At 42.5% G+C, this 25,374-nt stretch overlaps 1 protein-coding gene across 4 annotated transcripts in view; it reads right to left on the bottom strand.

Annotated features, from left to right (window-relative positions):
* The window catches only part of LOC124797735 (solute carrier organic anion transporter family member 74D-like), a 139,434-nt gene that overhangs the window by 43,529 nt on the left and 70,531 nt on the right, over window positions 1-25,374 (bottom strand). For all 4 annotated transcript variants that reach the window (XM_047260808.1, XM_047260809.1, XM_047260810.1 and 1 more), the window contains 4 exons: window positions 19,319-19,483; window positions 15,829-16,024; window positions 7,026-7,173; window positions 2,735-2,895 (listed from right to left, as the gene is read on the bottom strand). In XM_047260808.1, coding sequence (XP_047116764.1) covers window positions 2,735-2,895; window positions 7,026-7,173; window positions 15,829-16,024; window positions 19,319-19,483 — 670 coding nt within the window. The remainder of the gene's footprint in view (window positions 1-2,734; window positions 2,896-7,025; window positions 7,174-15,828; window positions 16,025-19,318; window positions 19,484-25,374) is intronic.

The raw sequence follows: 25,374 nt of genomic DNA, 5'->3' as shown, positions 1-25,374 counted from the left end.
AACATTTTCATGGTTTTCTTATGAAGCCAGTTTGCATTCCTTTGTGATAACTCGTTTGATATTTAAGGATACGGCAGCGTCTGGAGTAAGTTGATGATATCTTAATAGGTCGAGTTTTTAAAACGCATTATGAAGCGTTCTTTGAGTCCAACAGTGTTTTCCATTTCTGGATTATCACAGACCACAGTCAAAGGAGATGGCTTGTATCTGGATGCTTCGATCATTTCTTGGAAATCTTCACGTGTTTCCATCAGTGCCTTTGCGCACCATGATCCAAAATTTTTATCGCACTCGAAGTTCGGAAGGCCATGCACAGGGAATGTAACCTTGATCTTCTTCAGTCTACTAATTTGACAGTGTTACAAAATGAATGATGTGGAAGGCGGCAAAGTTTTTATTTTGGCCACCACAAAATGTACAAAAGGTTCCACGAGGAATGGCCAGTATTTGTGGAGATGACAGGAACGACCATTCGAAGCAAAAAATTGCTGTAAACATGAGCTGTTGAATGCACACCTTAAGAGCAACGAGAGCACTTACAGATATTCGCTACTGTGAAACGTTTTTTTTCTACTGATCACGTGCTCATATCTCTTAAGGTATGCATTCTAGCGCACATGGTTACTACACTTTTTTGATTCGAATGATCGTTCCTGTTAAATTCCTGAATACTGACCATTCCTTCTCTTTAGTGTCCTGTTCCAAGGTATTTGCGATGAACTGAGAGAGGAATGACGTCACTTTTGCGCTTTTCTTCCCATTCATAATAAAGATAGAGTATTTACCTGTTGCAAGAACATGTGCACTAAACGAATACATAGCATACCCCTTTTCTTTTTATTTTTTTCCTTGCCTCCAATTTACTGGTGGGGGAAGGGGGGGCGCTGGAGAAGGTACATCAGAATTTCAGAATACTGTTTGCTCTAAGCTCTCGTAGCCGTATGAGTCACCACTTATTTACCTCTTCTTTGCCCTGAAAAATTAACTTACCTGCTTCTTTCCCCTCACAGTAACACCTTGGATGTTCATATCTCTGAACTCGCTGTATATTTCTTTGTTCAGTTTTAGCCTCTCAGCTGATGCATATGACGAATGTAAATCGAGTTGTAGCAATAACTCACTTTCGTAAAAAAAAGTGACTTACCATGTTTGTTTCCCCCTTGACCTATATTGAAGAATACGTACATCAGTGTCGCAACTGCCATTACAGTTCTTCAGTATAGTAAACCATTGGCAACTGAAAAAGGAATCAGACAGACAGCTTCAACTACTGTCAAAACATGTTGTGAATATCTTTAGATCAATAAACTGAGAAAAGGAAGACTAAATACGGATAAGTACAACACATTAGATACTTCTACACTTTGTTCCTGACATTTCACTTTTTGGTTGTGCTATGCACAAGCTTCAACAGGTAAAGGAAGAAAGTAATAGAGAATATTCAAAAGTAAACGTGAAAATAAATTACTATCAGACTCAAAAAATGATCTGTAAACTAATAGGTAAGAAAATAACAGTCAAGTAACTGCAGCAATTGGGTTTTGGTATCTGAACAGAAAAAGTGAATGGACGGAAACAGAAATTAACGGAAGAATAAAAGAAGCATGGACAGTTATTGGCAATCCAGATAATGCTTTCGAAATAAAGCTTCTGATGTGTTGCTCAGTGCTCTGACTTGTTTGTGTGAGAGATGGAAATTAAATTGGTCACCTCTCAGAAATTCGGTTTTTTTTTTCAACGGAGAGAAGCATATTGGAAATTAGTAGAAGAGACAGACAAGGAGATAAATATATGAGAAAAACAGTGGAAGACGCAGTTATGAACGCAATGAAAACAAAATTAAGGTGGGCAGGGCAAAGATCGCGTCGACAGTCTTAAAGCAAGAGGGTAGGTAACATACACAACATACACGAAACTAGCATGGATACGTATCGTCTATCGCAAGGTTTGAGAAAGTCTGGTGGAGGCATTTATCCATCATGGGATTTCAAAAGGGGTCTGATGATTATGACAATAACAATAAGATTAATAATAGTAATGATGGTTCAAAAGGGTCTGAACGCTACGGTAGTTAACTTCTAAGGTCATCAGTCCCCTAAAACTTAGAACTACTTAAACCTAACAAACCTAAGGACATCACACACATCAATGCCCGAGGCAGGATTCGAACCTGAGACAGTAGCGGACGCGCGGTTCCAGACTGTAGCGCCTAGAACCGCTCGGCCACCTCGGCCGGCTAATAATGATGAACGATGATAATTGATGATAATGATGTGATGATTATCCACAGGTTAAACGCTACCGCCTTTTAAATCTACGATCATGCACTGAACGTGTGTGAGACATGTTGTTTATACCTCTTGTACCACTACAGTTTTCCGATTTATTGTTCCATTAGTGGATGTTACCCGGGACGAGCGACTGTAGGAGAGCCAATGTGTAGATCGAATTTACCAGCCGTGATTTTTCCACAAGATGCGTGTTGGAGGAAGTAACAATTTCAGAAGACAGAATTAAGTATTTCTGTCTATCTTAGGACGTCTTCCATGGATGTTACAGATGCACAGGGTAGCTGAACCACTAAATGATAGTAGAAGCGTTTCTAAAGGTTACGTTCCTACCACCTTTGTTTTATTGGGTCATATGATAGGGTACAAACCGCTAGCCCCAGATATGGAAAAGTGCTTGCCGCCACTACGTACGAGATGCTGGGTGCGCGCAGCCACTGACTGACCTGAAGTGCAGGAGTGCGTTGCCCGCGCGTCCGCTCGCCTCCAGACACTGGAGGACGCTCTGAGTGACGAGGAAGGCAATGAAGACGGAGGCACAGTCCGTCGGGCAGGGACCTGCCGTCGCTGTCCCAGATCCCGGCAAGCAGCTGCAGTTGCCAAACACCTGCGCGGCAGATATAGTGCTGGTTCCGCTAGTAATGTATAGCTCCTACTACTAGAATTCCTCCAGGGAGATGCACAACCAAAAGGAAATAAAAAGAAAACGTGAAAAATATAGTTGCTAAAGTACACTACTGGACATTAAAATTGCTACACCACAAACATGACGTGCTACAGACGCGAAATTTAACCGATAGGAAGAAGATGACGTGATATGCAAATGATTAGCTTTGCAGAGCATTTACACAAGGTTGGCGCCGGTGGCGACACCTACAACGTGCCGACATGAGGAAAGTTTCCAACCGATTTCTCATACACAAACAGCAGTTGACCGCCGTTGCCTGGTGAAACGTTGTTGTAATGCCTCATGTAAAGAGGAGAAATGTGTACCATCACGTTCCCGACTTTGATAAAGGTCGGATTGTAGCCTATCGCGATTGCGGTTTATCGTATCGCGACATTGCTGCTCGCCTTGGTCGAGATCCAATGACTGTTAACAGAATATGGAATCGGTGGGTTCAGGAGGGTAATACGGAACGCCGGGCTGGATCCCAAGGGCCTCGTACCACTAGCAGTCGAGATGACAGGCATCTTATCCACATGGCTGTAACGGATTGTGCAGCCACGTCTCGATTCCTGAGTCAACAGATGGGGACGTTTGCAAGACAACAACCATCTGCACGAACAGTTCGACGACGTTTGCAGCAGAATGGACTATCAGCTCGGAGACCATGGCTGCGGTTACCCTTGACGCTGCATCGCAGACAGGAGCGCCTGCGATGGTGTACTCAACGACGAACCTGGGTGCACGAATGGCAAAACGCCATTTTTTCGGATGAATCCAGGTTCTGTTTACAGCATCATGTTGGTCGCATTCGTGTTTGGCGACATCGCAGTGAACGCGCATTGGAAGCGTGTATTCGTCATCGCCATACCGGCGTATCACCCAGCGTGATGGTACGGGGTGCCATTGCTTACACGTCTCGGTCACCTCTTGTTCGCATCGACGGTACTTTGAACAGGGGACGTTACATTTCAGATGTGTTTCGACCCGTGGCTCTACCCTTCATTCGATCCCGTAGTTAACAGATGGGGAAGTTTGCAAGACAACAACCATCTGCACGAACAGTTCGACGACGTTTGCAGCAGCATGGACTATCAGCTCCGAGACCATGGCTGCGGTTAGCCTTGACGCTGCATCACGAACAGGAGCGCCTACGATGGTGTACTCAACGACGAACGTGGGTGCACGAATTGCAAAACGTCATTTTTTCGGATGAATCCAGGTTCTGTTTATAGTATCATGATGGTCGCATTCGTGTTTGGCGACATCGCGGTGAACGCACACTGGAAGCGTGTATTCGTCATCGCCATACTGCCGTATCACCCGGCGTGATGGTATGGGGTGCCATTGGTTGCACGTCTCGGTCACCTTTTATTCGCATTGACGGCACTTTGGACAGTGGACGTTACGTTTCAGATGTGTTACGACCCGTGGCTCTACCCATCATTCGATCCCTGTGAAACCCTACATTTCAGCAGGATAATGCACGACCGCATGTTGCAGGTCCTGTACGGGCCTTTCTGGATTCAGTAAATGTTCGACTGCTGTTCTGGCCAGCACATTCTCCTAATCTCTCACCAAGTGAAAACGTCTGGTCAATGGTGGCCGAGCAACTGGCTCGTCGCAATACGCCAGTGACTACTCTTGATGAACTGTGGTATCGTGTTGAAGCTGCATGGGCAGCTGTACCTGTACACGCCATCCAATCTCTGTTTGACTCAATGTCCAGGCGTATCAAGGCCGTTATTACGGCCAGAGGTGGTTGTTCTTGGTACTGGTTTCTCAGGATCTATGCACCCAAATTGTGTGAAAATGTAATCAGATATCAGTTCAAGTATAATATATTTGTCCAATGAATACCCGTTTATCATCTGCATTTCTTCTTGGTGTAGCAATATTAATGGCCAGTAGTGCAGTAAACATTTAACAATAACTTAATTTAATTTAACAATTTCCACGGCAGCAGGTAAGACAAAGCTACAGTACAATTTCGCTAATCCGACTTCGGATGTTCCGTCTTCCCGCTGAGTCAGACCATCCCAATTCCAGCGTTTGTGTGTAAGTGCTCGGGCCTCTGTACAGTCAGGTCTTTATTTGAGGATGACGCATCGGCCACGATATTGGTCAATAGCCCATTGACAGTTGCTGGGTGCAATAGTTCAGTCAGATTTCACATTAAATATCTTGTTTCTAACTTGATCGGTAAGCGTTATTGTATATGAATTTCATGAATTTATTTTACAAACTAGTCAAGGTGTTCCTCTAACATACTAAAGTGTGTAAAACTAAATTATGGCATCAACTAAACGAAAACGTGTGGCGTCCCATTTTGAATCGGACATTGAGCTCAGTTACGTGAGTGAGTGGTACAGGACAGCTGACGTTGGACGCACAACGCAACTGTTGACCAAATCATAGACGCTGTAACTCGAACAACCGGTAACAACGAGAAAGATGTCGACGACATTGAAGACAATGAATCTACGGCTCGAGTGCTTCATACAGATGCTAAAAAGGCGTTGATAGAGCCACTCACATCGAGCAAAGATCCACGTCTATCTCAATAGACACTTTGTCGCTTAGGGGTTGGCAGAACATAGCGGCAAATGAAGGTCGTCCTCTGTTGAGCAAAAGAAAATTACAGACTTTTGTCGTCCTGACTAAGAACACAACTTTTTACCGTGTAATTTCTCATGTTGTAATTAGGTAAGTGCAAATCAGTTGTGAGTCAATGCAGTACTGTAGTAAGGTATGTATAGATGTCAAACTTTCACTCACAGAAAGAGTATTGTACCATATGGCAGAGATGTGTTTTACAGTGCAGAAGATACTGTACGTTACACTTTCGTGTAAGAGTTTTTGGTATAGCTACGTTTTCTTTTCATTCTGGTACTGTTTTAACACGGAACTATATTTCAGACAGTATTTCTATCTGTAAATTAAAATTGTACTGTGTCGTATTGTGAAGTTATGGGTCAATAAAAGTGTTCCTCTGAAAATCCGAACATTTTTGCGTTCCGACCTTGCTTCCGGTCCTGTAGGAAATGGGGTAGTGAGGTTCTACTGTACTGGGCTATTTATCCAGTCATTACATTTGGCCTACTTAAAGAAAATTGATAAAATTTAAAAATCATACACAAAAGATATGAAAACGAAATAACACATAAAAACGATTTACAACGGTATATACAACAAATTAATTAGTGCTCCAAGGGGCTAAATTGCTTTGAGGAACTTCGGTACATAGTAAAAACGCAGCGCCATTACATCACTCAAATTATTTTTCGATATTGCTGGAAGCCGTTTCAAAATGAATCTTGCTCTATCTTTCTGAACAGTGGTTCAAAATGTATTGCCCAGATGCAAATCTTTTTTTCGTCTAGTGACCACTGAGGGAAAATGGCAATTCCTTTTGAAGGAGTCCATATTACGTACCGTAAATCTCATGAACTACGTATACTCCAGTGATGACACAGAATTCGCAGACGCTGTAGCAATTATTTGCAAGAAGTTCGTGAGTTGACGCCGCAAGTCGTTCTGTTTGTCTGTTCTCGTGCTAAGAATACTCTTTTTAAATGCCCTGATTTGCCCTTGATTTTGATAACATTAGATACACTACAATCAACGCAGTCAAAATGAATGAGTTTTCGCGTTTCAGTGTCAGACTTTGGCGACAACGCTTGTAGTAAAAATCAGCATTTTGCATCTGCACGAGATCCAGAACACGATATTTCCAAGAGCGCTTCTCATCTACTTTTAGTCTCAAGGAATTTTTAAATCGACCTCACTGAATTGGGTTACCTAGTAACAGTACGATATCGCTTCTACAACAGTTCATTTCCAGAAAGTTTAACCACTGCGTTTTGTTGCAGGCAATCGCCATTAAATTAAGTGTAATGAGATGGTCTATTACGCTTATGCAGTCCTTCTCAAAAGCCTTCAAAAACACTGATAGTAAGATTATCGAGCTGCAGTTGACTGCATAATCTTTCCTTTTGCCCCTCCCCCCCTCCTTTTGGATCACTGGAACATCTGAAGCGTATTTCTGAAGAAGTCTCTGCAATACTCACCGTTGTACCATTGATGACGTAGCTGTCGTTGCAGCCGGCATGACACGGGGAGAAGTAAGTGTCGCCGCTGCCCTCGTCACACACGGGAGAGAACGTCACGTGTGGTCCACAGGAGCACGCGTTGTTGCAGTCTGACGTCATGTTCCACCTGCACAAATACGAAAGTAACCTTTACCCCATATTACAAGTGCACATCGACGCTTCTATTTCCTTTCATTTAATGAACGAGAATTCACCTCCATCTTTATATTTTAACTAAAGTTCAGGCTTGATCACAACACTTATGTTTCAATAACATAGGTGACGGATTTCGGTTATATTTATATAACCACCTTCAGACCCATGGCTTCCTTGGAGGATGGTAGGCGAAGCTCTCCTCAGCTGCTACGAAGTCAACGTAGCAAAAAAATGTTCAGATGTGTGTGAAATCTTATGGGACTTAACTGCTAAGGTCATATGTCCCTAAGCTTACACACTACTTAACCTAAATTATCCTAATGACAAACACACACACCCATGCCCGAGGGAGGACTCGAACCTCCTCCGGGACCAGCCGCACAGTCTATGACTGCAGCGCCCTAGACCGCTCGGCTAATCCCGCACGGCTAAACGTAGCAACTGAGAAGAGCTCCGCCTACCATCCTCCAAGGAAGCCATGGGTCTGAAGATGGTTAAATAAATATAACCGAAACCGGTCACCTATGTTATTGAGAATTAAGTGTTGTGATCAGGACTGAACTTTAGTTAAAATACAGTACTCTATTGTTCACTGTTTCCAAAAATGCTTACCAAAATTGTACCTACGTCTTTCTTCATTGTACTCTTTAACCATTAAGTTTCTTTAGTACTGTACCGAAATACACTGACTCGACAAAAGTCATGGGATACGTACTAGTATCACGTCGGATCTCCCTCTGCCCGGCGTAGGGCAACAACTCGACGTGACATGCAAACAACAAGTCGCTGGAAGTCCGTATCGCATATCCACTACTTTATTAATTATATGACGGTGTATACAGCGTGTCCCAGCTATCTTGTCCACCCAAGATATCTCTGGAACAATAACAGCTATTGGAAAACGACTTTCACCGGTATCAATGCAGGGCTGGGGCCCATGAATGTACATATTTGGAAACATTCTAAAACGAAAGCATATGTGTTTTTTAACACAAACTTATGTTTTTTTAAATGGACCTCCTATATTTTTTCTTCAGCAATCCATAGCATGACAAAGCACATACACAATGGCGTTGATTGCATCGCAATATTCCCATTACATCCCGAGATATTAAGAAGCGAAGTTGACGCTTGAAACACCCGACATGCGCTGCTAGCGCACGTCCTGAGGCTCAGGCGTGAACCCCATGCTGCCCGTAATCGCGATGTGATTGACATGTGTAATCACACCTCCATACTTATCAAGAGGTCCGAAACGAATAATACGGTCTGCTGCCATCATGCATTAACGTCGTACATTCCAGCAGGTATTTATCCCATACGCTAGGGGTGATGCGGTTCTGTAACATATCTGTGTACCGCAACGTTAGTCACAAAGTTAACTTCGCTTATCGTTAATCCGTTACTAAAAAGGTAATGCCGTTCAACGTTAAAACTTTACTCCTTTCTACCAATAATTTCTTTTAATCAGCCCCTCTCTGGGCTATTATTCCAATCACATTAATTCTGCGTACACACGACCCTCTGCGATGTCAGTCGGGAATATTCCTTTGGAAACTTTCCTCGACATGTGATCGTCTTAATGTTTGACTGTCATTCTAACTTCCACTCGAAATTATTCCATAACATGTTACGGAACTCTACACCCGTCGCCTTGGTGAACCGTCAAGAATAATTTCCATTGGCGTGTTTAGCAGTCACTGAGAAGTAAACAGTTTTCAGTTGACTCAGAACTTGTTATCTCATCCTGTTCGTTACTCATCTGTTCCATGCACTTGAAAGCCTTTGTCTACGTCTCAGTGTGATCTAACATGTAATTAAATTGTTAAGATTTTCTGATGTAATATGTACTTAAAATTATTAAAATTTTCTTTGGTCAGGGGACCACTGAACGCGATGCACCCATTTGGAATGCAGCGCAACCACAATTTTTGCTCTCATCTACAGTGTGGAATCACTACAGCCCCTTCAAAATCAATTTGAACGTGATCCTAAGCAGCAAAGGGTGTTTACCCTTTTTCAGCCTTCCTGTTATCTGCCCTCCTATGGCATGAATAAAACGGCATAGGGTACTTCTAAGGCGCCCCAGTTAGGCAACACACTCGTTCGTTCCGACCCACACTTCTTGAGATTTCTAAACATGTGCCTTTACTGAGAAAACTGGTGACTTATTCCTAGGCAACTGCAGGCAGGCAACGGGCTTGGGAGGGGGGGGGGGGAGGGGGAGAGGAAGAGGAGAGAGTGTCAAGTGCTTGCCTACCTGCAGGCGTCTAGAGCTACTTCATATGTTTTCTGTATAAAGGCACATTTTTAATATTTCCATTAAATCTGGTAGGATGCTGTCGATGATGTTGCCGCACTGAAAGGACTTAGACGGGGGTTCTTTTGCAGTTTTATTCACGTACGCGTAAATGTCTGCGTTCAAACTGCGTCGAATACTTTTGAACGATCCCTAGATCTTCCACACTGTAAACCAGATTAAAAATTTCTGCCATCATGTTCAGCGGAGATCCAGCCCACGTATTCTCAGAGAAGAGTTGAATCGTCCGGAAGTGTCAGATTGTCAAGAATGCCGGCTGCATTACGCAATACGAACTGTCGTTTTCAACCGCGAAGTGTGTGGACTCAATGACCCAAGGAAAGGGTTGGTTTCGTTGACCCACTTTATGCTACCCTGTGAGCCCTTTTCGTGTCGACTGGGAGGTGGGAATGTGTCTGAAATGTTTTCCTCGGCCACCCTTAAGAAAACAGCGTGATTTCAGCATATAGGCTTCACTGTTCTGACCTCCATCGCGAAGCGGCAAAATAAGAGGTGAAAGTTGGGTAAGAGGGGGATGTGACGACCTTCCCATCGTATGGCATATCAATGGTGGCACAGGGCAGAAGTGCAGTGAAATTTGATGCCAATGTGGCATTATTAACCCACCTTACAAGTCACATGAACTTCCGAACTCTGGTCTTTTTTTGGCCTTTTTTTGGCGTTTGGGGACAGCTTCTTGTTTGAAGCGTTGTCGAGCCCGAGGGCGATTTTGCAGGGCGTCACGCTTTTGGACCACTACAGAGGAAGCTTATAGACTCCTTTGAGAGAAAATTCGAAATTAGCCGCCGCAATGGGGTTTCGAAAAAGAGATCCTTCAATTGTGTTGCGCAGTGTCAGAGCGCTCACATCGCTGTCTGCTGCCCTAAACACCTTCCTCTTATCTCCGTTAATTTCATAGTTATAGAAACTGTTCGTATGGGACATATTTCGAGGAAATTTATTTGATTTGCTTTGTATCCCATGAGTAATTAGTGTTAAAGGAAAATTTCGTACTGACACTGCTGTAAGCAAGAATCAGAATTCTAAGGCAACTAAATTAAAGCGGACACTGCATGTGATATAATTGCGAAGAAAACTGCTAGCGCACAACTTAAGACTCATGTTGGAACAACTTTCAGATGAATTTACCACAATCTGTGCATGTGCTTCATTATTTTCATTCAGTTACAGACCTGACTGAATGATGAAAATGACGCGTTATATCATTTACAAGGTTTGAAGGACACATGGCGGCTTAGACAGCACGATTCTTTTTCCTTCAGTCTTTTGACTGGTTTGCCATGTTGCCCCAACCCAGTGTCAACACAATTAAATCACTTAAGCTCACTTAATTTTCATCAGTCTCTGTAACATCACATCTCAAACGCTTTTCTACAGACATAGCTTCATTTTCATACAATGATGCGTTCCAAGTGTACCTTGTCAGTAATTTCTTTACAAAATTAAGGCCACGCTTGATACTAATAAACTTCTTTCGGTAGAAGGCGTGCGTTGCAGCAAGAAAAATCCGCTACCAACATCTACGACAGATTTATCCCAGGCTTGAAGCACCTGAATGAATCCTCCGTTATTAGTCATTCAATCAATGCTGTCTCATTTTAAGTGCTACGTCATTACAGCAATAAACGAAAAGCTACTGGGCAACATGAAGACATCTGATAATAAGCAGGCGTGTACAGTTTAATCAGTTTCATGAATTAATTTTCATTTGCGATAAATAGGACCAGAAACCAGACGACTTTTTCACGAGAAGTGATCCAAGCTATTCCCAAGGACATTTTAATCAATTTACGATGCAACTGGTAATATAATTCTCCACAGTCGAGACAGAGCTAATAACTTTGTAATAAAAGTGTTATAAGCTGGCTCTAATCAATTTGTGTTCTCTTTTACGTCAAACTGTGTCGAAATGTCTTCTGTGCGACAGGAAATTAATTTATCCATTTTGTAACAGTTCTTGTTGGCTTCGACGTTACGCCCTTGTTTTTGTAACTATACCACAGTGGATGTAATGATCAAATAAGTATTCTCCATTAAAATAGAATATATTAAGATTTCCTGTTTCGGTTCCTATTAACTAGTGTAACTGGTACGGCAATTTTTTTCACATTAATGCTTCATAATTTTCGACCTAAGATTAGCCTTGTTTCATGTTTTGAGCAGTTTTGGGACGCTATATTTGCAAAACACTCAAATATGAGGGATGGAAAAGTTATCTGAGAATTTCAGCACACTTCCCAAACGCGTTGTATTAGTTCAGTTAGTTAATAGCGACAGAGAAAACTTTGTTTAATTTCTTAGAATTTATCGGAAAATTCACATACCGTTCATTTCCCTTCATGTGCAGTATACACTTATATAACTGTGTCTAATAATTCATTTCAAGAATAATTTCATGCTCAATGCTTAGAGTGCTGCACATGACAACCAAAAGGGTCTTTCTATGAAATGACATGGCTCCCCAGACCAGTTGACCGGCCTTATGGCGACCGACAGGCACTTTGGTGTCCTACTTCTGTCTGCTGGGTCTCCAGACACGCTTTCGCTGGTTATTGGGACTCAGTTCGAAGCGAGTCTCATCACTGAAGACCGTTCAACTCGAGTCAATGAGATTCCAGGCCGAAGACGTGTCTGAAACCCCTGCCATACAGCCGACAATCAAGAGTGATGGTTTGGGGTGTCATTTCTTTTCATAGAAGGACCCTTTTGGTTGTCATCTGCGGCACTCTTATAGCACAGTGGTACGTCGACGATATTCTCATCCCTGTTTCATTGCTCTTCAAGGCAAGCCATCTAGGCTCACATTTCGGCAACAATCTTTCCCGGCACACGGCGAGAGCTTCTACTACCTTGGCCAGCAAGGTCGTCGGGTCTCTCCCCAGTTGAGAACGTTTGGAGCACTGTGGGGGAGGGGGGGGGGGGTCCTCCAAGTAGCTCGGGATTTTGACGATCCTACGCGTCAATTGGACAGAAATAGGCACAATATCCCTCAGGAGAGCCAATGGCCTTGCTGGAGTGGTAACACCGGTTCCCGTCAGATCACCGAAGTTAAGCGCTGTCGGGCTGGGCTAGCACTTGGATGGGTCACCATCCAGTCTGCCGAGCGCTGTTGGCAAGCGGAGTGCACTCAGCCCTTCTGAGGCCAGTTGAGGAGATACTTGATTGAGTAGTAGCGGCTTCGGTCTCGTAAACTGACATACGGCCGGGAGAGCGGTGTGCTGATCACACATCCCTCCATATCCGCATCCAGTGACGCTTGTGGGCTGAGGATGAAACGGCGGCCGGTCGGTACCGTTTGGCATTCCAAGGCCTGTTCGGACGGAGTTTAGTTTTTTTATCTCCCATGAGGACACCCAACGACTTTATCAATCAGTGCCAAGCCGAATAAGGGCCAGAGGTGGACCAACGCGCTATTGACTTTTTCAGCTTGTGAATCTGTTTCTCTATTTTTACGAAACTGTAATCATTCGTTTGTCTGTTGATGTACATAACATCTACTGATTTTCGCTCTTTCAAATAATTAATGGTGCGTCGTTTCAATTTTTTTCTTAGAGTGTATTTTATACACGAAAAATTAAGGATTAACATGTTTTACTGGGGCATTACGGAGTACAATGACATTCATTACATTTCATTTTCCCAAGATGACAATTCTTGCGTAATTCAGCCCGACATAAGCCCTATTACTAGTTGAAGTGAAATTTAGCTCTTACTTTCCGACGTTTACGAATCTTTTACCCTCCGCCACACACCGTTGGGTGACTTGCGGAGTATAAATGTAGAATGTAGAAATGTAGTCAATTTCTTCATTCATTGCAACCAACCATTCCGCTGCCTCATCAGAATAACTGCTTTGATACAATAACGGTTCATCACTGTTCCTTCCTCGCATGAAATTTATTTGTGCTTTTTCAGCATACACCTTCTCTTTGGAAAAAAGTGTCATTGGATGACATTTGCTTAAAACTATTTTTTTCTTTTTTTACATCCTTTCTTGACTTGCATCTACTTTGTGAAGTTTCAGCATGTTCCACTAGTTCCTGATTGTCTTCGGTTTCTTCCAAAATTTCCTTCTGATTTGAGAAACCATAAAATTCCTTGTCAGTGTTTGAATCTTCCCTTACACTTCGTATCTCATCTTCAATAATTGGAAACGATAATGATCCATCATTGTACAGTCCAATAGATTCTTTCTGTCTCTTATTTTGAGTTGAGCATTTGCCATTCAAAAATTAGTCCGTTGATTTCATAACATGTTTCATTTCTGGCATCCAAACCTTTCATCCATTACCATATAGAGAATATCCTATAAGAATGCCATTTTCTGCCCTTGTGGATAATTTAGAACAATGTCTTTGTTTGGGAATGTGAACAAAACCTTTGCATCCTATAACCTGTAAATGATTCAACTAGGCTTCCTACCTGTTCACAATTCATGAGGCATTTTTTCATTGTTGTGGCTACTTGTAACACAATTTCTTATGTATGCTGCAGTGTACATCAACTCAGCCCAAGAACTCTTCAGTAAATTACTTCCTAACCACAGTGACCTTACTATATCCATTAATGTTCTGTTGAGGCATTTAGCTATATTGTTTTGCTGAGATGTGTATGTCATTGTTATTTTATGCCAAATTCCTTCAGATTCATAGAATGTAGATCGTAAATATGTGAAGGAATCGCTTGTTTATTAACTATTACTTGTTTACGGATACAGCACACGCGTTCACCATGCTGTTGCATTTCACACTGGTTTATCTTTCTGCAGAAACATATTTACTTGATGGATTATTGTTGATGTTGTGGTCTTCAGTCCTGAGACTGGTTTGATGCAGCTCTCTATGCTACCCTATCCTGTGCAAGCTTCTTCATCTCCCAGTACTTACTGCAACCTACATCCTTCTGAACCTGCTTAGTGTACTCATCTCTTGGTCTCCCTCTACGATTTTTACCCTCCACGCTGCCCTCCAATGCTAAATTTGTGATCCCTTGATGCCTCAGAACATGTCCTACTAAGTGGTCCCTTCTTTTTGTCAACTTGTGCCACAAACTCCTTTTCTCCCCAATTCTATTCTATACTTCATCATTAGTTATGTGATCTACCCATCTAATCTTCAGCATTCTTCTATAGCACTACATTTCGAAAGCTTCTATTCTCTTCTTGTCCAAACTATTTATCGTCCATGTTTCAGTTCCATACATGGCTACACTCCATACAAATACTTTCAGAAACGACTTCCTGCCACTTAAATCTGTACTCGATGTTAACAAATTTCTCTTCTTCAGAAACGCTTTCCTTGCCACTGCCGGTCTACATTTTATATCTCCTCTACTTCGACCACCATCAGTTATTTTGCTCCCCAAATAGCAAAACTCCTTTACTTCTTAAATGTCTCATTTCCTAATCTAATTCCCTCAGCAACACCCGACTTAATTTGACTACATTCCATTATCCTCGTTTTTCTTTTGTTGATGTTCATCTTATAGCCTCCTTTCAAGACACTGTCCATTCCGTTCAACTGCTCTTCCAAGTCCTTTGCTGTCTCTGACAGAATTACAATGTCATCGGCGAACCTCAAAGTTTTTATTCCTTCTCCATGGATTTTAATACCTACTCCGAATTTTTCTTTTGTTTCCTTTCTTGCTTGCTCAATGTACAGATTGAATAACATCGGGGAGAGGCTACAACCGTGTCTCACTCCCTTCCCAACCACTGCTTCCCTTTCCTGCCCCTCGACTCTTATAACTGCCATCTGGAGTCTGTACAAATTGTAAATAGCCTTTCGCTCCCTGTATTTTACCCCTGCCGCCGTTAGAATTTGAAAGAAAGTACTCCAGTCAACATTGTCAAAAACTTTCTCTAAGTCTACAAACGCTAGAAACGTAGGTTTGCCTTTCCTTAATCTTTCTTCTAACATAAGTCGTAAGCTCAGTATTGCCTCACGTGTGCCAACATTTCTACGGAATCCAAACTGATCTTCCCCGAGGTCGGCTTCTACCAGTTTTTCCATTCGTCTGAAAAGAATTCGCGTAAGTATTTTGCAGCTGTGACTTATTAAACTGATAGTTCGGTAATTTTCACATCTGTCAACACCTGCTTTCTTTGGGATTGGAATTACTATATTCTTCCTGAAGTCTGAGGGTATTTCGCCTGTCTCCTGCATCAAAAATCACTGCATGGTTCTACACCTGAAAACTGACTTTTCGAAGCACCAGGAACGTCATACATTGCCTTTACAATCCACTTGCGACTGGTCACAGTACTTCTCTGCTGTGTACTGTCCTGAGAACTAGGAGGATACGCACCGTCCATCTGACGACCGGGCGCCGGACATGTAGTCATCTTCGCATGCTATGAAGGCCCAGCCGACCCGCACAAATGCGTCGATGAGTTCAACAACAACATTCCAGGCTGCCAGAGAGCGAGGCCGGGGCTGGAACCACCAGATGACGACGCCCGATGCGGCCAGGCCCAGCGCGGTCGACACCAGGCCGAAGGAACCTGCAGGCACCCCAATGGCATCTCGTAGCAAAGCTGCCACTCCTGTTTCGTCTCACACACCGCCACTGCAAGTGTAGTGCATTACGTTCCCTGTTGTTACCTCTGCCCTGTAGTTATGTATAGTATTCATTCGTGTTTTTAAGTTTTCATTTTCTTTGACAAAATTCTCTGGAGCTTCCAGTCGCGTCACGTGATTTACACTACAGGCCATTAAAATTGCTACACAACGAACATGACGTGCTACAGACGCGAAATTTAACCGACAAGAAGAAGATGCTGTGATATACAAATGATTAGCTTTTCAGAGCATTCACACAAGGTTGGCGCCGGTGGCGACACCTACAACGTGCTGACATGAGGAAAGTTTCCAACCGATTTCTCATACACAAACAGCAGTTGACCGCCGTTGCGCGGTGAAACGTTGTTGTGATGCCTCATGTAAGGAGGAGAAATGCGTACCATCACGTTTCCGACTTTGATAAAGGTCGGATTGTAGCCTATCGCGATTGCGGTTTATCGTAGCGGGACATTGCTTGCCACGTTGGTCGAGATCCAATGACTGTTAGCAGAATATGGAATCGGTGGGTTCAGGAGGATAATACGGAACGCCGTGCTCGATCCCAACGGCCTCGTATCACTAGCAGTCGAGATGACAGGCATCTTATCCGCATGGCTGTAACGGATCGTGCAGCCATGTCTCAATCCCTGAGTCAACAGATGGGGACGTTTGAAAGACAACAACCCTCTGCACCAACAATTCGACGACGATTGCAGCAGCATGGACTATCAGCCCGGAGACCATGGCTCTGGTTACCCTTGACGTTGCATCACAAACAGGAGCGCCTGCGATTGTGTACTCAACTACGAACCTGGGTGCACGAATGGCAAAACGTCATTTTTTGGATGAATACAGGTTCTGTTTACAGCATCATGATGGTCGCATCCGTGTTTGGCGACATCGCAGTGAACGCACATTGGAAGCGTGTATTCGTCATCGCCATACTGGCGTATCACCCGGCATGATGGTACGCGGTGCCATTGGTTACACGTCTCGGTCACCTTTTGTTCGCATTGACGGCACTTTCAAAAGTGGACGTTACATTTCAGATGTGTTTCGACCCGTGGCTCTACCCTGCATTCGATCCCTGCTAAACCCTACATTTCAGCAGGATAATGCACGATCGCATGTTGTAGGTCCTGTACAGCCTTTTCTGGATACAGAAAATGTTCGACTGCTGCCCTCGTCAGCACATTCTCCAGATCTCTCACCAATTGAAAATGTCTGGTCAATGGTGGCGCCGTCCGGTGTGGCCGAGCGGTTGTAGGCGCTTCAGTCTAGAACTACTTAAACCTAACTAACCCTAAGGACATCACACACATCCATGCCCGATACAGGATTCGAACCTGCGACCGTGGTGGTCGCGCGGTTCCAGACTGTAGCGCCTTGAACCGCTCTGCCACCCCGGCTGGCGACGATGTACGCCTCAGAACGCCAAGAGTATATACAATACAGTGTGGTTGCGGACAGTTTTATGCGGACAGACTGTGCGTACTACTATATAGCACCGTGTAGAACATTAGATGCTTTCGCCTTGGGTATCCTGAGAAAATGGCGATAGCAGAGCATGATGTAGAAAACGGACGTCGTATTACACTCGACGAGACGTCTGTTATAACACGAATTAATAATCTCTGGGATAGCATAATAAAATAAGTGATCTAGATAAGAAACTGTGACAACCTTCACATCGGAAGGCTGCGGCAGGCGTGCAACGAAAACATTACCTCATCGGGTGCTGAAGCAAGCACCAGTGACTTCACAGACGTCACACCAGTTATATAAGGACAGCAGCAGCAACCGAAAGGCAGTCACCCCTTGACAATTTCCCAAGATTACTCGGCTGAAAGCTCGTGGATTTTAAACCACATGACATTACTGGGAGCTCGAGACACATTTGTCTGTAAATATCGTAGCGAAACCATGCAATCGTAAATTTATTTTTAGCCAACGTGTTCATAAAATAACGGGATATTTTTTTTAAAAGAATGATATTTAAATTTCTATATAAAATATATCACCTCAAAACACTGTCCCCTTTAGATATTATGCACTTTGGCCAGTGTTTTTTTCCAACTCTCCAAACACTTGTGGGACCCTATCTTGGGGATCTCATCTATACTTGTAAAACGGCCGCCCTTGAGGTATTTCCTTCTGAACAGAAAAAGGTTACATGGGGCCATGTCTGGTGTATATGGCATCAGGGGCACCATCAAAGTATGGTTTTTGGCTGAAGATTCATGAACAGGCAACGAAGTGTGAGCAGGTGCATTATCGTGGCGTAGAATCAGTGAGGTGTTTCGCCGCAAATCCGGAAGTTATTTACAAATCCACCTTCCAAACGACGCTGAACCTTGTAAGTATCACTCCTTTTTGTTCTTTAGGACACGTTGCTGTTAAAATAAAAGAACTCAGAGAGTATAACTTTCACATTTGACCGCACTTATAGAGCTTTTGTCAGTGTGAGTGAGGCCTAATCCTACCGATGGCTTATTCGGTCTTAGCTCACGTTTCATCATCTGTAATGACATGTTTCGTTGTTCATATAGCGACTTCTCAGCAACCTGCATATGTTGCTTCTTTGTTCGAGATGATGTTGAAATTTCATGCTGAAACGTCACTGTAATATCAGTTACAACATTTTACAAATTTTAAAAAACATAAACACTGCCTATGGTTTAAATGTGGTCAGTATATCTAAATATATAAACAAAACCGCTGAGTTCATAGCTGGTGCATCAACATTGTGTGAGAAATTAAAGGAATCGTATGTTTGGGCTTAGGACGGATACATTTACGGGTAAACATGACTGTTAATGTACATCCGTAGATTCTTCCGTTAAATATGCTGCTTCAAAGTCTATCGGATATGCTGCCACATGGACTGTTCACTCAACGAATTTTCCATGGCGTAACCCTTAATAGTCATCAGAATTTATCTGTCAGATTCCTTCAAGAAATTAACACTAAATCACTAAATTAATAACCCCTTCCTTTTTGAATGACTGACAGCAGATTAAGCCATCAAAATTTTTCGCGGAAATATCCCGTTTACCCAGTGGTGACCTATAAACTGCAGTAATCACAAGTATTACATTTCACAGAACACAAAAAATTTAAGGTTCTGTAAGAGAGAAAAGAAAATCGTTCTTATTAAGCATGTGATCTTGATGTGCCTGTCCATTTGGGATGGAGCTCAGGCCGTCGTCGTCAGCCAATAGAGACACTATACGTACCTAATACGAGGCTCGAGGTGGATGCGGATTGCTGGAAATGCGTCTCCATGTACTTGGGCATGTACGCCCAGCTGCCTGACATGCCGAACATGAACAGTACACTGCTGAAGATGTTGCACATCATAAGGCGGTTACCTAGCAGGCGGCGTGTACTCTTCCAGAAGTCTACAAAAATTAACACGATAATATAGTTAGTATTATCACAGAGAAAGAGAGAGAGAGAGAGAAAGAGAGAGAGAGACAGAGGCAGAGGCAGAGAGAGAATGAGAATACTTACAGAGGAACCAATTACCTACTGCTGACGAAGTGAAGGTGCCACATGAAATACCTCTAATACGGCATAAGCTCTTCAAAATACCAAAACAGTATTTTAGTACAATAAAGTATGCGAATATGGACAGCGAAACATGTACTTTTCTTAACGGTATTCGATATCTATTGAAAATACAAACACAGCAAAAGCTATAGACATTGTAAACTCCATACTGAGCAGGACAGTCCTAAAATTATTTTCAGATGAGTGGAGGATAAGATAATGGAGGCCTGAATTGATATAATTACAAAGGCACAGTCGTAGATAAAGCAGTAGCAACTTTCGATTCACTGATAGAATTTTGGGAAAATTCGGTCAGTTTTCGAAGGAAAAAGCCTAAAAAACACTCGATTGACCCATCCCAGCATTTTGCTCAATTCTGCGGGACCCATAGCGAATACGAGGGGTAGTCAAATAATTTTGTCGCTTCGAAAAAAATAAAGAGACTTTATTCATTTTTTGTTTGTTTCCAGGCACAGTGTCAGGAAAAAATAGTACACCTGGAAGTCGATGTTGATCTGATGACGGCATATGCCACTCGGGGAATGGTAGATATACTATCATATCCAGCAACATATAGAATAGTGGCATAGCTACCAGGGCGCTGTCTGCGTCTATCCTTTAATAGGGAATGCTAACAGCCGGGAGGCTCAGTGTGGGGAAAACTTGTGAAGCAAGCAGGCAACTATGCCACGGAGATGCTCTCATGCTTTCTACAGCCAACCAAGCGAGTTTGACAGGGGTCAAACTGTAGCCTTCCGAGTGGCGGGATGGTGCTTGCGGAAAAATGCCACACAAGCTGGAAGTGCTGCGCCAGTTGTGCAACGATGCCGGTATCGGTGGTCACGTGAACATTCTCGCACCCCTGACGAGGTTCTGGGCGGCCACGTAGCCCAGACGCCAAACCGGATCGTCATAATCTAAGGGCAGAAGTGGCAAATCAAACAGATATCACTGCGCAGACATGTTAATACGAACTGTTGTGGACCAGTTAATAGCATTGGGTTCAAATGGTTCAAATGGCTCTGAGCACTATGGGACTTAACTTCTGAGGTCATCAGTCCTCTAGAACTTAGAACTACTTAAACCTAACTAACCTACGGACATCACACACATCCATGCCCCAGGCAGGATTCGAACCTGCGACCGTAGCGGTCGCGCGGTTCCAGACTGTAGCGCCTAGAACCGCTCGGCCACATTAGCATTGGGACTACAGGACCGCACGTCTCTAGCCCGTCTTCCATTCACGCCACAGTGCCATTGTGTACCACTCGATTGGTGCCTTCAGAGGACGACTTGGAAGACGGCACTGAGCGCCATGGTCTTCAACGATGAAAGTAGATTCTACCTGCACGCAAGTGACGGTAGCTCGTGCTTACGACCTAGACATGAAGAGCGCTGTCTCGTAGAGTGCGTTCGTCCAAGATACACGTAGATGCCTTATGGTTTGGATGCGCTAAGCTACTACTCTCTTTCACCTTTGCTGTTCTGTCCAGCTCTCGGTACGTGCAGAATATTGTTACACCCGGTATTTTTCCGTTCTTGCAACAAAAAAATGTTCAAATGTGTGTGAAATCTTATAGGACTTAACTGCTAAGGTCATCAGTCCCTAAGCTTACACACTACTTAACCTAAATTATCCTAAGGACAAACACACACACCCATGCCCGAGGGAGGACTCGAACCTCCGCCGGGACCAGCCGCACAGTCCATGACTGCAGCGCCTGAGACCGCTCGGCTAATCCAGCCCGGCGTTCTTGCAACAGGAAGTTAATGTGTTATTCTATCAGGATAATGCTCACTCACACACTGTCCGTGAAACACAACGTGCTCTGCAAGACGCGCTGCAAGCTTCCCTGGCCATCCAGATATCTTGGCTCGTCTCTAATCGATCACGTTTGGCATATTATGGGACGAGAAGGGGCTCGTGCAACTCGTCAACTAACTACTCTCAGAGAACTACATGAACAGAGTGAGCAGGCGTGGCACAAGGTACCCAAGACAGTAGTCGACATCTCTGCGATCGACTGGATGGCAGAGTCAGCACCTGCACTGCTGCTTGTGGAGGCTACATCACGTAATATGGTGCTTCAGCATGGTCCGATATTTTGTACCTCAGTACCGCTTGTGCTATTGATCCGTAAATGTCATCATTTCATGTACTTCATACGCACGATTGCAACAGTACATCTTGAGTGAATTGGAAATGTCTACAAGGTTATATCTCCGCAGTCTTTGTACTTAATGGTATCCTAGCGCCAAAGCAGCGTAGGTCACCGGAAGAGTAACGAAAATCAAATGGCACAGCCTACTGATACAACCGAGATGGGCTGCGCCTTTTTGTTTTGTCTACTACAGCGGTGTGCTACGGCTTTCTGGTGTGAGGATTCCATTGTGTACAGACTCTGTACCCATCTATCTGTAAACAAAAAGTAGTTTAATTACATAATATTCTTTTCTCGAGATGGTCATGAAGTCTTAATGACCATTCCTCAAGAAAAGAATGGCAGCACCAATGATCACAAGTGTGCCTCCTGAAAGAATGTCAGAGAAATATTTTTACATGACATGATTGGAGATAAAACAGGAATTGATGGCAAATTATCACTTACTGAGACAGTGAAGATTGCAAATTATCATTTATTTACAACTAATGACCGGTTACCGTAGCATCACGCAACTGTTCTGTGCACCGTCGACTTCAGCCATATGGCACAGTGGATCTGAAGATGGCCAGCATAAAGGCCGAAACCGGTCATAATTTTTGAATGAATAATTGTTTCCGATCTTGATTGTTTCATTGTCAAAGAAATGCCGAAAAACCTTCAGTAATAGAAAGAAACAGTATTAAGTGAGCAACCTAGAATTAATATACCACAGTCCCCAACGTAGTTCCCATAGCTATAGCAACGACAGAGGCACTTAAGGGAACTACACCGTGGTTCAGGTCGAAAAAGATCGATTTTCGGTTTTCATCATATTCCGATAGATTAAGGTTTTATTTAAGTACTGTGAAAAAGATTTTGCTGAAAAAATTTTTTTTCGAGCATTTAAAGAGCATTTTCCTACCATGTGTGTTTATGTGCCACGCCCACTTTTCTGTCACCCACTGTCAACCCACTCACTGTCAACTCTAAGCCATATGCAGGTGCCATTATTAGCAAAATAGATTGTGTAGGCCATGTTCAAAAACGTTAGGGAACAAGGTTGAGAAAACTAACTGTTGACATGAGAGGAAAAAAATTAGAAGGCGGAAAATTGTTGACCGAACAGGGTCAGTTGACTAAAACTGAAATAGAAAACTCGCAGATATACTATGAGCAGGCAATTAGGAGAAATAAAGAAAATCTGGAGGCAATGAAGAGGGATGTTTGAGCCATATTCTTCAGTAAGTCCTCTACTGATGATAAGCCATGTCATGGATTGTGTCCATCAGGAGAAAATTCGTGGTGCAAATACAACAGGACTCAGGCAACTGGAGAATCTTATTCTCATCAGTTTTCTCTTCCTGCTGCTGTTATTACAGCAACTAAACCTATTTTTAGAGACTTGGCTCATCCTGACCTTCTAAGGAAATGCCTGCATGGCAGACACAGAACCCAAATGAATGTTTCAACAGGATAATTCGGAACCGCCTTCCTACAACTGTATTTGTAGGCATGCATACAATGAAACTCTGAGTTCATGATGCTGTTATTACATTCAATTGTGGTAATATTGGAAAGTGTTGGGTACTGTAAAAGCTTGGAATTAATCCTGGTGGATATATGATAACTGGGTTGCAACATTACGATAAAATGAGGATAGCCGATGCAGACAGGTCTGCATCTAATACGGCCAAGAAAGCAAGACAAACATCCAGGAAGGTGAAAAAGAAGCTGGAAGACCTGCTAGAGGCCAAAGAAGGGCCGTCATATGTAGCAGGACAGTTTTAATTAACTGTAAGTAACAAATTTCAAAAGTTTTTTCTTTAAAGTCAATTTCCCCCAAACTAAAATTTTCAGTACATATGCCCCATTATATCAGAAGCTATCACAGATAAATGAATGAAATTTTCAGAGACTCTGCATACCATAAAAAGCCACCTCTGGTACTACATTCATTAATATTCCCCCATTAGGAAGTTCGCAAAAAATATTTTCTGCAGAAAAAAATATATTTTGTAAATACATTTTAAAAAAATATTTCTTAAGAACTATAAAATGGACAAAGTAGATTTTAGTTCAGTTGACTCTATTAGAATCATGTAACATACTCCTGCATCAAACAGTTTTTTCAGAAGTGGGTCAAATAATTGCCTAAATTAACATGGGTTAGATAGGCTCTGGTGTGGTCCCCTTAAGCACTCATTCTTCCCGCACTCCATACGCAAATGTTACAGGAAGTACCCTCTGCCGCGTACCTTAATCTGCAGAGTATACAGTAGATGATTATGTTAATGAAGCAAAGAAAAACTCTCACTTCACAAGTTGATGTAGCACTATGGGCCATTCTAGACATAATAGAAATTATAGAAGGGAGGATTGATTATCATTTTGTCTATGGGAAATAGATTTTGAGAATGCGTTTGATTCACTTCCAACACCGTACGTATTTTCGCTAATAAATTGCGTCATAAATAATCCATCACAATTTCAGAAGAACAGTGAAGTACGTACTGCGACGCTAGAGGAAAAAACTACCTTTATTACCTATTATTAAAGCTGTCAATGGTTCAGAGAGGTGTTCAATATGCAGCAACAAAAATTTTTCATCACTTCCCCAATAACATAAAATGACTCAAAGGCTGTGCAAGAAAGCTTTAAATATAATTTAAAATCATTTCTTCTTGACAGATGCTTCTATTCTAACGACTGGTTCCCTCTTAAAAACTTGTTGTCATTTTTAAATAAAGAAAAACGGAAAAATCTTGTTTTTAATTGTAGTTGCAGCAGTAAGAATAAAATGATGTGATCATTAACGTTACCACTAATCTTGTGTACATGACTCGTTCCATGTTCGGTAAAAGAATCGTTCAAATAATATATGCAACACGCAACTAACTGACAGAATATCTACAGGACAAGTTTTCAAACTACACTCGTATCTGAGTGTAGTGAAGAATATTTACCAGTTACAACAATGTTACTGTTGTATTTTTGTTTCATAGAGATACTGGGAAATTCCTTAAAATGGCATAGAGATTCTATATCACCAAAAGCAAAGTCAGTAATCCTAGAACAAGTTTTAAGATCTTTAAATTGAGGAAAGGAAGAAGGAATGTGTTAATGCTACATATCTGAACTATCTTCGTTCTGCAGATGACATTTTACTGTCTTCCTCTACTGCAGATAAACAACGGCATGTGGGAGAACTTAATAGAGCAAGTTTGAAAGGAGGACTAACATCCATTAACACAAGTTTAAAATAACGTACAATCAACGAATCGAGAATAAAGTGGTACAAAATAATACTGAATTCAAAGAAGCAGACGAACAGTTTATTTGTTTAGGGCATTTGAGGAATACATCGGCTGCGGAAGAAATCAACAAATGAATGAAAATGGGCTGCAAAGCTTTTGGCAAACTAAATAGTTTAAAATTGCAATTTGGGCTGTTTGAAATAGGAAGTCTACTGTCAATATGTATTACCAGTCTTGGCTTACTGCTGTAAGACACAAACTTTAAATCTAAAAACCAGTCAAACCCTAAAGACTACTCACCAAACTATAAAGAGACGCAGTTTAGACTTTTACAGATCTGAA

This window comes from Schistocerca piceifrons, chromosome 1, assembly GCF_021461385.2.
Source record: "Schistocerca piceifrons isolate TAMUIC-IGC-003096 chromosome 1, iqSchPice1.1, whole genome shotgun sequence".
Taxonomy (NCBI): Eukaryota; Metazoa; Arthropoda; class Insecta; order Orthoptera; family Acrididae; genus Schistocerca; species Schistocerca piceifrons.
This window is presented reverse-complemented; position numbering and strand designations above follow the sequence as displayed.